This window comes from Cygnus atratus, chromosome 5, assembly GCF_013377495.2.
Source record: "Cygnus atratus isolate AKBS03 ecotype Queensland, Australia chromosome 5, CAtr_DNAZoo_HiC_assembly, whole genome shotgun sequence".
NCBI classification, from domain to species: domain Eukaryota; kingdom Metazoa; phylum Chordata; class Aves; order Anseriformes; family Anatidae; genus Cygnus; species Cygnus atratus.
In genome coordinates this window covers 44,312,883-44,326,990 of record NC_066366.1, presented here as the reverse complement: position 1 = coordinate 44,326,990, position 14,108 = coordinate 44,312,883, and the positions used below count along the sequence as shown (strand labels likewise).

Sequence of the window (14,108 nt, the reverse complement as noted above, 5' to 3'; positions counted from 1 at the left end):
CCAACCAGGATCACCCAAAAATCAAACCATGTATCTGAGAGTGTTGTCCATACATTCCTTGAGCTCCATCAGGCTTGCTGGTGTGGCCACTTCCCTGGCAAGCTTGTTCCAGTTTCCAGCCACCCTCTCAGTGAAGAACCTTTTCCCAATATTCGGCCTGAACCTCCTTAGTTGCAGTTTCATGCCATTCCCATGGGTCCTATTTGCTGGTTACCAGAGAGAAGAATATGTCTCATTTTGTGTGTGTCTTAAGTCCTACAGGTAAAAGATAAGGATAACTTTTTATGTTCTTCTGAGTCCAGAGCAATATATTATTTAAGTTTGCCCTTTTCTGATCAAAGAGTTGGGCCATTTATGTATTTATACATGGTCTTCTATCGCTTTTAGATTCACCCTGACCATTATCTATGTTATCTATAAGTTCTCTTTTCTTTTTCCTCTATATGAACCTTAAATGTTGTCTTTTGCTGACCTGAAAGGATTGATGTCACTTAATTTTTAATGCAGCTGGGAAAGGAGGGAGTACCTCTTGGTGTCTATATACATACCCCAATTAAATTTGAATTTCCTTACCCACACCAGCAAATTCTTGCTCCTGATTAAAAAAATAAAATCTGTGTATTTCATCTTCACATACAGTTATCAGCCAAAATATATCTCTCTAGAGATTCTTCAAGGCTCCTTGTATATCCTTGTAATATATCCTAATGTTCCTTTTTATTATTGTTATGCAGTAATGGCTATAAATAAATAAGCTGTAATTCCAAAGGTAATTTGCTCAATTAACATTTATGTCCTAATATTTTTATTAGAATTCTTTTATTGTCCCAATTTTTTAATGTAGACTAAACTTCAGTGGCTGTGTGAGGAGGTGAAGGAGAGAGAAAGTAAGGAAAAAAAGCTGCGATGCTACTTATTGCAGAGCCGAGAACAGCTTAAGCACTTTACACAGATGAAGGAGTCTGAACATCAGTCTCTCTTTAAACAGATAAAAAAGCAAGAACAACTTTTGGAAGAAGTTCACAGAGAGAAGAGAGGTATGTTGCTGCTTCCCTTTTGTTAATGAAAGAACGATTTTAAAAAATAATAGTTATATTATGCATTCAGATGTATTTTATCAACTAATTATTACAAACTCTGATTTGGAGACTTGCTAGTGATAACAAAAAAACCAATTATTTTTTGTTTGTTTTCTATTTGTTACATTTGCCTTTTATTTTTTGGTCAACAACTGCATTTCAACCCAGTATGGGCTGAATAATACAATGCACCATAGGCAGTGGATGCAGCAGTTATTTTTCAGTTGTACTGTCTGAGACATTCCATGACCTAGGGAGAAGTTACAGAAACTTCTGAGGCAGCACTGGTAATGCTGCTTTTATCTGTCAAAACGAAAGAGCCCAAAGCACTTCGTAGTCCTGTGCAGTTACTCTCTTTTGCTTCCATCGTATGTACAAAGAATTTTTTTCCAATCCTTTCTTATGTGTTGTCAAATGGAGTAAGTCAAGCTTTGGATCTGATTAAAATGAATGATTTTATAGTCATCATAATTTCCATATTGAAGTAGATTCTTTGGTTCCACCTCTTTCATACAAATTTTTGATAGAGGATCTAACTAAGCCTGAAAAATGAAGGGCTAAATGGTGAGAAGACTGTTTTTTGACGTCTATAAATGGCTGGAGCTAACCTGACCTATGGAGGAGAATAAAGTACTTCTACTGAAAGCTATCATGTAGATAAACCTTGAGAACTATTAACATGCCTTATGAGTTGATATAGTCTATAAATAGGACTGACTTATCTGTTTTGTGTCTTTGTGCAATATTTTAGACTTGTATTTGAATATCTCAAGGTCTAAACCTATTTCATACCTGAATAAATCTTTCATTTGATTCTATTCCCTCAGTTTTAGCAGAACACATTACCTATAAGGTGTTCTTTTCATATGTTTTCTTTAAAAACTTTGTTCTGGCTTTCATTCAAGACTCAGTACTGATAATTATGGGCCAATTATTGTCAGACAGAGTAAGTACTATATTTTAATTGTTTGGTTAGTCATTTTGTATTTAGATTTGATGTAGACTCAGATTAGATGAGAGAAAGCTTTTAAGTTTAGTTATAGCTTCTGGTGGCTGATTTTATTATTAAAAATGTTTTGTGAAATATTGTAACAAAAGTAAAACAATAACAAAACAACATTAGAAATAACAAATAAAAGCAAAGTGTTATCGTAAATATTTCGTAGAACAATACAGATTATTTGTTTTACAAGAACAGTAAGATCCTGTCAGGATTTTCTACCTCCACTTATAAAGAACATTGAAAGAGAACATGCTTTGATCTTTCAGGCTTGAACATTTCTATTATTATCCTTCATTTGATTAAAATGATAGCACCAAGACCCTGATATATTAATAGTGAGTAATTATCTGCTAAGCTGATCTCCCTGAGGCCTTATTCACCATTTTTAATTTAAGTGCATAGGAAAATAAAGCAAAACTTACTTAGTTTTTAATTCTGTTGTATCTGATCTGGTTCAGGCTTTCTCAAAAATTCTCAGCCTGCATTTTTATTTCAAGCTATAGGCAAAGTTATGGCTAAATATTATATGGAAAAGAGTGGTGAAAATTAATCTATTCACAGAGCACAAAAGATAGTATATAATCTTATGCCTTCTATTTATAAAGAGTATTCATTTGTTCCCTACAAATATGCACAATTACATGCACATTTGCACATTACTTGATGTGACAATCTTTGTAATTCTAAGAAAAAATGGTCTTTTTCTGTTTACTTCTGTAGGAACATGCTGGTTATAAGTAGCTAAGAAAAAGGAAGTAATACTTTTTAAAATGCGGTTACATAGTCATTAGTTTCCTATGTAACACAAAACAGTAAACATGCTTTAAAATTCCAACAAATACGGTATAAGAAATAGTTTTCTGAAAGGTCACAGGATGCAGACCCTGCAGCCCAGCATTGGCTTTAGAGCCAATTTGAGGTTAGCAACCAAAGATAAAAATATTGGGAACCAGGAATACCAGCTGACATACTTGGAGCAACAATCAAAGGCTTCAGTTTTAAGTAGCCACATATGTTGCTATAGTTATAACTACTACTCTTACAAAGCATTGCTGATACTGTGGTCGAGCTGAAAGGGTGTTGATGATCCAGAAACTGCTAATCAAGTCTGAATTGAGGAGAGATCAGATGAACTAACTAGCTTTGACTGCTATTGATAGATTTTCCCAAAACATACTCCTTGCAGTCTTCGCTTAAAAGTATTCCTAAAAGATTTAAAAATTTCTTTCTTAAATTAATGATTGAGTGTTATAGGTTTGGTTATTTTGTTTATAGGGAAATGGTCAAGAATATGTAGGTTGGTTTGCAGGTACATACCAAGCACTTTATTAGTTCATTACACTTGTTTTCTTGAGATGTAATTTGAAACCAGGTTGTGTAAGATGTTTTTTTAAGTTCTAAAATGTTGATTTTGTGGTTTGTTTTGTTTTTTGGACATTGCTGCAAAAGCAGTGTTGGAGGATTGGAGAAAGAAGGCAGGCAGTTCCATCTACAAAGCTAATTAATTATGTACACAATTAAGCAGTCTTCATGAGTGCAAATTTGATTAATCTAATCACATTCTAATTTGATTAGGTCTCATAGGCAACAGGTTTCATGGATGCAGATGAAGATACAATTTTGCCTTGTAGCAATGAATTTATTTAGCTTTAGATGCTGCGGTGTCACAGGCTTTCCAATAGTGGGTCCTCCACTCTTAATAGTATTCAAGGCTTTAGAACAAACTTTTATAGAATGAATAATTAGAAACATGGAAATAAAATGACAGAGATCTACTACAGGTAATCTAAGCCCAGCATCCTGGTATTTCTTTCATTTGATAAGACAGCTGGTAGTTACCAACTAGCTGATAACTGTAGCGGAAGACATAGCATGCCATAGTACATAGCCTGTATAGCCTTCCCTTCCTACGTGGGACTGTGTAGGAAATAATTAAATATAAGAACTATAAATTAGATTAATGAATGTGCTACTCTGAGGGACAGATGGGTAGTTAGTGAAAGGTTTCTTTAATACTGTTTTATAGATCTCTGTGTACTCACTTTTCTTCATCAGTTAGCTTAGTATAGAGAGTAAGGAATATGATGATAAAACTTGAAGCCTTAGAAAATTCGTTGGTTTTGTTGATACACAGAGAAAGTGGATCATGGGATCGCTTAATTGCTTTTACCTGGTGCCAAAGAAGGAAGTTAAATTTATAATCTCTTTGTACCGTTATTTATACCAATTTTGAATTTATTCATGAAGTGATGCATTTAAATGTTTATAATTTTCTTCCCCTTTATATAATGTTCCAGGACAAGTTATGGCTATTTAAATGGCAAATACTCTTACATAAAAGCCCAGTTTTTAACTGTGATGCAACTAATAGAATGTAAACTTGTTGATAGTTTAATGTGTAAGTGACTTGGAAAAGAAAATTGGAAAAGCTATTTTCCCAAAGGAAAAGGAGAACACTACTAATAGCATAGAAAAGATGTTAAGCTGAAAGGAGAAAACAATGCAACAGTGATAGAGAATCCAAATGAAGGAGACAGGATGTTGTTTGACTTTTGTTGCTTGAAGATAAAATAATGGATGAAATCATTCTTCCAGAACACAAAGACAATCAGTGGTGACATTATGGGTAAATCCCAGATGCAGGAATAAAGCAAATGAAGGCAGAATGGATTTTCTCTAATTGTTAAGAAGGCCCCCCACTCTTTTCGTTTTGAATACCAAAGTATAGTTGACAGTACCTCTTAATAAAATGGATTTTCAGTCATATTTTGTGCAAATGGCTAAAACTATTCTCTTCTGCGTTTGGAATGATTTCAATTTTAGATGAAAAGTTTATAAGACCAACTCTGTGAATATCCATGGATGTGGTTGAATGCCTCTACTAACAGCGTAACACAAAACACTTGTCTGAGTACTTAATATAGTCAAAAAATACTTCATGAATTTAAATAAAAAATTATGAAAACAAGACAAATTGTGTACTTGAAAAAATAATTTGTTGATTTTTCATTCTATGGATCTTATATTACAGCCTGTTTGTGTTTGATTTCATGGGAAATAAAAAGAGATTTATTGTGAACATACAATAGGTAGGGTGATTATATAAACTGCTTTATTTACAAACATGATTCAGGAAGTTTTATGAACTTTAATAAAGTCTCTTAAAACTATTTTAAATACATAGTCTTTTGCCTTTTCCTTTCTTCACTGAAGCATATGCAAATACCTAGGAGCTTTCTTGATTTTAGGCTTTTGGTGGCCCCCTTTAGGTACTGGAAGGCTGCAATGAAGTCTCCCTGGAGCTTTCTCTTCTCCAGGCTCTGAATCACCGCAACTCCCTCAGCCTGTCCTCATAGGAGAGGTGCGCTGGCCCTTTGATCGTTCTCTTGGCCCTCCTCTGGACTCGTTCTAATACTTCTGTGTCCTTGTTGTGCTGGGGACCCCAGAGCTGAACACAGTATTCCAGGGGGGGGTTTCACAAGAGAGGGGGAGAATCCCCTCCCTTGACCTGCTGGCCACTCTTCTTTTGATGCAGCCCAGGGTATGGTTGGCTTTCTGGGCTGCAAGTGCGCATTGCTGGGTCATGGTGAGCAACCTGGTCTAGTGGAAGGTGTCCCTGCCCATGGCAGGGGGGATTGGAACTCGATGATCTTTAAGCTCCATTCCAATCCAAACCATTCCATGATTCTGTAGAAGTGTTATTATTTAAACTGACCGTCTAAATATTATAATCCTGACAAATAAAAGCAAGATTCCTGAAAAGGAAAATAGTAAATGAAGGAAAATACAATAATGTAGTATAGAATCTCAAGAGTGTTTGCTGAGTACCCTAAGTTCCATAGCTCTGTGGTGACATATTGAGGTTGGCTTTGGTTGTTCTCCTGTCTTGATGATCATACCATCTTGGAGAGCTGAGAAATTCAGAGGACCAGCAATATTTCTGAATACCTAAGAACTGAAGGTGATATGGGTACTGTTTTCAAGTTAGTGGGTTTGCCGTTTGGATACAGTTCACTAAAGTTATTTATCTAGCATCCCACTTAACATGATTTCAATGAGTAAATGAGTAATTGGATAGAAAATAAATTTTCTTAGTTTTCTCTTCTTGATTAGGAGTTCAAACTCAGTTCAAATTCATTTTTAAGAGCATTGCACTAGGTATTCAGTATTTTAACAAAGTTGACAATGTCTGAGGAAAGACAATATATAAATTCTGTTTTCCTATCTAACTTTCATTTGACTTGTGGGATGACTGAGTATGGGGAGGTGTTCTTACAACTGTATTTCAAAATTAGTTCAAACTACAGGGATCTTATTGTTATAATAGAGAAATGTTTGTAGGTAGGAAAAATGCTGTCTTCATGAATCACACCCAAAACTTGACCCAAATTTATTTTATTTACCCAAATTTATATGATCTAACTAGTTTAGGTAGTGTGAAAAGCTTAACATACCAAATTGGTTAGAGCTGATATTTGAGCCTTGGAGCATCCATTGGTTTTACAGACTTAGATCTGCTTCAGTTACTGGTTGGTTTAGTCAAAAGAATGTATTAGTTTTGTGTGTTCATCAAGAGCAGAACATCAGCATTCTTGGAAAACGTACTCAAACTCCTTAAATCTTTCACCATCTTCATTCATTCCTTCTAAACTGTTATTTATGTATACACAATTGTAATTTATTCTCATTTTGTTTGTCTGAAATTCTTAATTTCTGATTATGAATGTTTTTAGCAATGTATTTTGCTAGCCTTAGCTCAGATGGATAGCTTTCTCTCTTCTTTTGTGATCTTGCCATCTTTACTTTGTGAGATTTCACTAACTTTATCCATATTTGTCAGTGTGCTGGAGTATTTATAATCTCAAATTTAGTCTGATGACAGCTAATCCTGTATGCATAGTGTTGTTCAAGTTGCTGATTAAAAGAAAAAACAACATTAAGCTGCAGTGATCCTTTTCTGTTATTGCCTAATTCCCTTTAAAATGTTACAGGTAATGTAATGTTGGCATAACTGTTTATTTAAAGGTGTTAAGAGTATGTGATTTTAAGTAACAGATATTACACAAATAAATATGTAACCTCTTCCATACAACAGTACTATTATCGTGTTACACTAAGGCTCATGTATACTATGGGAATGAATACAGAGAGGAAAGATATGAATAGATATAAATGATATAAAGAAATTTTGGAACACAATCCTTCCAAGAAAATCGATCTTGGAATGTATTGAAATATATAGAAGTTAGATATGGCATAGGAAAAAGAAAACTGTTATTCTGTTTGCATAACTCTTTTGTTTCAAGATAATACACTGTTACTCAATAAAGACATGTATGGTCAACAAAGAGACTTTAGCAAAATGAGGCCTGATATGGTTGGCAAGGCTCTGTCTATTTTTTTATAAAGTAAAGTTAGTGAAGCAATGGTGATGTAAGTAGAGCTGGTGAATTGCTCTAATACGCAGACCTTATACTGATGCAATTTATCACAAAGACGTAGTATAAATATTCTGCAAACACTCTTTATGTAATGCAAACACTTTATGTAATGTCCCAGGTGATGTCAGGCATATTCTGTATGACTTTTTAGCATGTACAGTCTATATTCACATCTAAAGTACTGCATTTTTAGAATTGTTCTGATCCAAATTATACTTATTAAGTAAGGCCTAAGAAGTATAATGATTGTAGTCCTGAATTAGGATAGATTTATGTTGCATGGTTTTGTCACATGCATAAAACTATACCAGGCAAGTCAGGTGTTATGCTTTATGCATTTATGCTTTATGTTTACCATTCATTCTGTTCTCATTCTGATTACATTCACTATAATCCAGAGTCACAAGAATTATTTTTTTCTATGCATTGTCTTAGATTTGAGCATAGAAAATAGAATTTCAGAAGAGACTCTTACATTTTTGGCTGCTTGTAAGTGGCAATGTCATCTGTGTTAATCATACAGTTAGCTACTAGTTTCATCACCTGTGAAGATCAAGTTATATTTACAATGATTTTGAATAATTTAAATGGCCTCTGAAGCAAAGCATCCATTTTAATGTTTTGGGATTACATTTATTTATTTATGTCCAGCCAGGATGATTTTTGATTTAATTGCTGTGGAAGATGGAGATTCAAAGAGGCTGTTATCTTAAAGCAGATTCTAAATTTAGATAAAACTTTGCTTGGACAAAATTTTGTCCTTCAAATTATTATTATTGTCTTTTAGAAGTCAGTAAGTCTAATTTTTGTTTAAACAAGGAACACTAAAGCAGAAAGTATAAGCAATTTAAAATATAGACTGTATGCATGCAGTCCATTCAGTGCAAATACATTGACAATGAGCAATCTCTGTTGCTTAAGCTGAGAAAAATAAAAGTAGAAAATAGTAGAATATCAGTGAAAATAAAAATACTGCAAAATCTTTCTCTTATGAACCACTGTTTTTAATAGCGAAGTGCATATACTGTTTGTTTACCTTTTAACCTTGTTTTCAGCCTTGTTTCTTTCCCATTTGTTTTATTTTTTTCCTTGTTATCTCATATTGTCCTTGTATGACAACACAATTTTTTCTGTGGCAACAAGAAACATCACATAGTGTTTTAATGTCATTCCTTATCGACTAGTGAATCAAGTAAAGAAAAGTCTTTCTAAGCATTCATAAAGGAAAGAATCAGAAGGGTTTCAGAGAAACTCTCCATATTTTTTATGGTGAGCTTGAAAATGCATTAAGTTGAAATATAATTACTATTCAAATAATTAATATCTTCTTAATAGTGTTCTTGCCCTTTAAGTAATGTTTGGTTTTTTTAGTGTGATGGGGGAAGGAGGAGGGAGGACTTCTAAGTTATTTTAAACTTTGCCAAAATGAACCTGCATTCAGAATCTTAGAGGAATGGAAGTAAACCTAAATCATTTGGAAATCTTATTCTGTGTTTCTTTGTATTGAAAATCTGGAAATAACAGTCTGGATATCCACTGCTCTAACTATTTAATATTTTATGCAACTGTTTTTATTTGCCATTATGTTTTTATGCAATCATAAAAATATGGCTGCCATTGTGAAAAAGTGAAGGTAAGACATGGGATCAAACTGTAGCTGAGATGTTTTAAGACTTCTTTTGATTTTTTATTTCTCAATCACATACTTTAAATGCTTGTTTGAAACTCATGTATAGATTTATAGTTTAAGAAGCATGATGTGTCCTTTAAATATTAAATTGCTGAGTTTGTAATGGACATTAAGATGCTAAAATCATTAGTTTTTCCTCTTAATTTTACTTATATATACTGGAACCTAAATCAAAATTAACAAAAGTAACCTGGGGAATGTGGATTTAATGCATATTAAGTAGGTAGAATATATTATTTAATCCTCTCTTTTTCCTGTTGTGAATTATTCTTTCTTTAAACCAGGCTAAAGAGCTGGTGTTCTAAGAACTGCTATATTGTGTTTTTTACCCCTCCAGCTGTTGAATTGATGGCATAAGAGTGCGTATCATCACAGGGATACAGTAATGCTGCTTTAACACTGCATGAAAAAGAGAATCTTGTAAGCATCTGTACAGCTTGATTAGAGATCATGTTATTCTGGAAGGCTTCATCAGGTTTTCAGGTCATACTCTTCAGTACTGAAGAAATAATATAACGAGTATCATTGATTTACAACTATTAAAAAAGAAATACAGGTGCTTTCAAACTTGTCTTGAATAATTTCCTGTCAGTTACGTAACAGAAATATGCTATATGTCACTCAGTCTTCATTAGGTAGAAATAGCATTCCCAGAAAACTGATATATGATAAGATGCTTGTTTTAATTAAATAATACACTGTCTTACAGGAAATGAATCTGAACCAAGGGTTCTGTGGTCCTCTCACCTATTGCCATAGTCAAGTCATTTTCATCTAAAAGACAGGTGAATCATGTTGGAAATTTGAGCAGAAATGAAAAGAAACTTGCTGAGCATCTATGATTTTTAATATAACAAAACTCCTGTAGTTCAGTGTAGTTCATTGATAAGTTCAACAGCTTTTGTTTTCAGATGACATGCTATTTAAAACCCTTTATTTCCTAGAGTTAGTATTAATGATATTGTGTTCAGAGAACTGAAGTTTCAGTTCTATTTCAGTACCAAGAAAATTCTTTGAGAAGAGCTTTAGACACCAGTAAAGCCTCCTCTTAATGTTGACTGTAAACAACAAAATAGTTTTGATTACAGAATAGACATTATAAGTGAATCCTTGTAAAAGGGAAAACAAGCTGCTGTGGTTTTTTTTAATATAATACAAGTGTTTAATTAAGTGGTTTGCATTGTTTTCCATCTAATGGTTTAAATATGATAAAGTGCTATATTCTAATCAATTTAATGAACTCTGGTTAGTAACTTCAAGGTAATAGTGAGCTGTATCTGAAATTCAGCTTTTGTTTCCTTTACTGTTTTGACTGAGTCTCCTTGGTTTGAGTTTTTACAAAGTGGGAACTGTACTTTACAAAATTGGTAAAGAATTTAAAACTTGAATTAAAAGCAATTTTAAGGATTTTGGCTTTTGAGCCAAGCAAGGGAAACAAATGAACTGTATAGTTCATATAGTATCAATGATTTGAACAAAAATCTATAGTGTTTCTTTTGAAATAGTGTGTCTCAGTTATTCATTTAAAATCCACTTGTTGTAATGGGCACTTATATTTGAACCTTCTGTTTTGTACTGGGGGACCAAGAGTCACAGCATTTTTCTTGTCTGGGTGTGTTATCGCCATTAATATTAGGCGATAACATAGTCTTGTACATGATTTGCATACTTTTGCCTATATTATAAAGAAGTCTGTTTGCTGATTATTAAACTCTGTTATTTAACACATTGTTGCTGTATGATACTGTTTTCTTGCTGGACCGGTACAGCATCTGAGTCGTAAAGATAATGTGCTTGCTCCCGGTTATGTAATAAAAAGAAAGGAGAACTGAGGATAAAGCTGTGTATCCTATTTCTCAGTATAATTTCTTAATTCTAGACCATCTTTCTTCTTAAGAGGATTTTATTTATTTAAATAAAAATTTTTATATTGCAGTCCTCATTTTCTGGTATTTGACCAGCAGCTTTGGGCAACATTATATACTACCGGTATCTTAATCTCTGTTCAACAGAAAACATTTAAAATTAAAAAATATTCATCATGTTAATCATTATTTCACAATTATATGATTTTGATGTTTGTTTTAAGTATGGCTAGTAAATTCAGATAGAGAAAGATAAAAGAAGTACAAGCCCAAGAAAATACACTCTTTGAAAGATATATGCACTTCATTCATACGTACATACTTCATCAACATATGCTGCACATAATTCAGCAGCCTAAATAAAAAGTTTCTCTGATGTTAATCAAACTTTTTGCCCATAAAATGCTACTTTCTTGATTGTTCTGAAGCTCTAAGAATAGCATTTTCTGAAAAGAATGGTTAAATGTTGTACTTAAGGAGAAATGTTTCCATTTGCAAAGTAAAATGACTAGAGAGTATGCCATCTTGCAAGATACTATATCAAACAGTAGACCCTAATGAAAGCATTTTATTTTACTGTAATACACTTGGAATTCATGGAGCATCTTTTTAATTAGAGAAGAACTGAAAGGAAAATTAACACAATCTTGCGTATAATGCAAAGATTATAAAAATGACCATTTTTAAAAAATAATTTCAGAATCAGAAACTGAAGATGTTACTGTTTTAAAACGTGTAATAGAAACTTTCTCTTCTTCCCAAACTTTTGTCCCTCGGTAGCAGTGTGTGCTATCAAGAGCAGTAGCACTTGTTGTTCAGTTATTGTTATTATGCCCTTCAAACACTTTCTTCTTCATCATATTTTGGCTCCCATTTGGCTCTCTGGTTAAGAAATGCTGTGACTTTTAAGGAAGTTGAGTTCAGAATGTTTCTTTTATCTCCATTTTGACATAGGACAATGTCAAGAAGGCAGTAGCATGCACAATCAACTATATAGTTTGCAAAAAACAAAAAAGCTGAATTTTGGTTCACTTCTTGAGAAGGCATTACAGTGGCTTTTGGCCCAAGCAGCAGTGTTTTTCGGAGGCCTTGAGTGGAAGCACCCACCTCTCAAAATACTACACTCTAAAGATGCTGTCAATAAAAGTATGTTTTACAGATTTTAGCAAAGGCCTAGTGGTGAGATCAGGGAATCGTAGAATGGCTTGGGTGACCTTAAAGATCACTTAGTTCCAGCTCCCCTGCCATGGACAGGTAATACACCTGTCCAATAAACTTCCACTAGACCAGGTTGCTCAAAGCCCCATCAAACCTGGCCTTGAACACATCCAGGAATGAGGCATCCACAACTTCTCTGGGAAACCTGTTCCAGGAAGAATTTCTTCCTAGTATCTAATCTAAACTCCTTTAGTTTAGAACTGTTAGCCTTTGTCATGTCACTACACTCCCTGATAGCTGAAGCACCCTGAAGCTGTCTTTCCCCAGCTTTCCTGTAGGCCCCCTTTAAGTACTGGAAAGCTACTATAAGGTAACTCAAACTCTCTTAGCCTCTCTTCATAGGAGAGGTGCTCCAGCCCCTGGATCATCTTCATGGCCCTCCTATGGACTTGCTCCGACAGGTCCATGTCCTTTTTATGTTGGATGTCTGAAGTGGTATCAAATAAAGGTGAAAACCTAAGATCCAAAGATCATGCTTCTTATTTTGAATAGAATTCAATAGAAAAGCATAATTTTAAATAAATATCACATGTAATAATATTTTTTCATGTCTTTCTTGTTTTCTTAGATTGACTTTCTTTATCTTTTGAGGCATTTGTAAATATTTAATCCGTGCTGAAAAATGACATCAGTTTAAAGAGTTTTCTTGTGTCTGGCTTTTTGCCCCCTTTAGAATCTCATTCCTTATAAATTTCTTCTGTTCAGAGATTGTTTAGAACTGAAAATAGTCTGAAAGACTAATTCCAAGGTTCAAAGAATTTTGAAGGAAAAATTCTAACTGTACTTTTTTTTTTTGCTTGTAAAGTAATGAAGTAAATTTAATGCTTAGTTTACACTAGAAAAAATAAAGTAGGTAATTTATTTCAGAAAATGTGGACTCCATTACTGAATTGCTGTATCAGTCTGATTCTGTCAATCAACACAGGCATTTAATTGCATGAAGAACTGTTAAACTGAGTAGCTTCATATAGGTCTCTATCCTTCTATTTTTCCTTGAGCACATCTAAGGATACATTAGCAAATGCATAGCTAGGAGAGATGTAGTGGGATTAGCAATTCCAGCTGTCAGAGGGTAGTCTTTGACCAAAGTCTTATTGTCTTTCAAGTCATCTAATTCTTGTCCAAATCAGGCTAAGGAAGGAAGTGGGTTCTGTCATGATCTTAGCTTTTTTTGGAGATCCATGGTTTCCCTATTCACTTCTAAAGGAATATTACTAATTGCTACTTTTACAAGGAACCTGTTTAAATTGACAAACGGCTTAGTTTCTTTAGATTCTGAACTTATTTTGCTTCTGTCAAGGCATGAGATGTGTGATAGAACTTGGAGGAAGTTTGCATTGCGTAGCTTCACATCATCTGTTTTGGACAAAGAAGGGAATTCCTTTTCCAAGGCTGTTGAGCTGATGCATTTCAAGAGCATTAAAGGGATTATGCTGGGTTATGTTTTATTATTAAAGCAGCTTCTTAAGTAAGAGTGGAATATAAATATTTTGTGTGTGTGCTTTTTCTACTTAAAAGCTGGAGATGCTATATTTTTCAATTCTTCGTTGTTGCACAATGAGATTTACGCACACAGAACTGGCTGAATGAGGTACTGTGGATGTTGTATGTATTACAGTGAAATGTGCTGCTAAGAAAATAAACAACAGCATAGGATTAAGACCTGATCTTTAAGCTTGGACTATTTCTAACTTTCAAATTTGAAATAGTTTTGGAGATACCAAATTTTTCTATCCTTCCTTATATATGGATTTCGTATATAGTGCGTATATAGCATAACATCTTCAAACTGACTTCTGACATAATAGATGT

General features: G+C 33.8%; 1 protein-coding gene across 1 annotated transcript in view; it reads left to right on the top strand.

Moving 5' to 3' along the window:
* Positions 1-14,108, top strand: part of CEP128 (centrosomal protein 128) — a 114,934-nt gene that overhangs the window by 58,650 nt on the left and 42,176 nt on the right. The window contains exon 18 of the mRNA XM_035539934.2: positions 845-1,037. Within this exon, the coding sequence (XP_035395827.1) occupies positions 845-1,037 (193 nt within the window). The remainder of the gene's footprint in view (positions 1-844; positions 1,038-14,108) is intronic.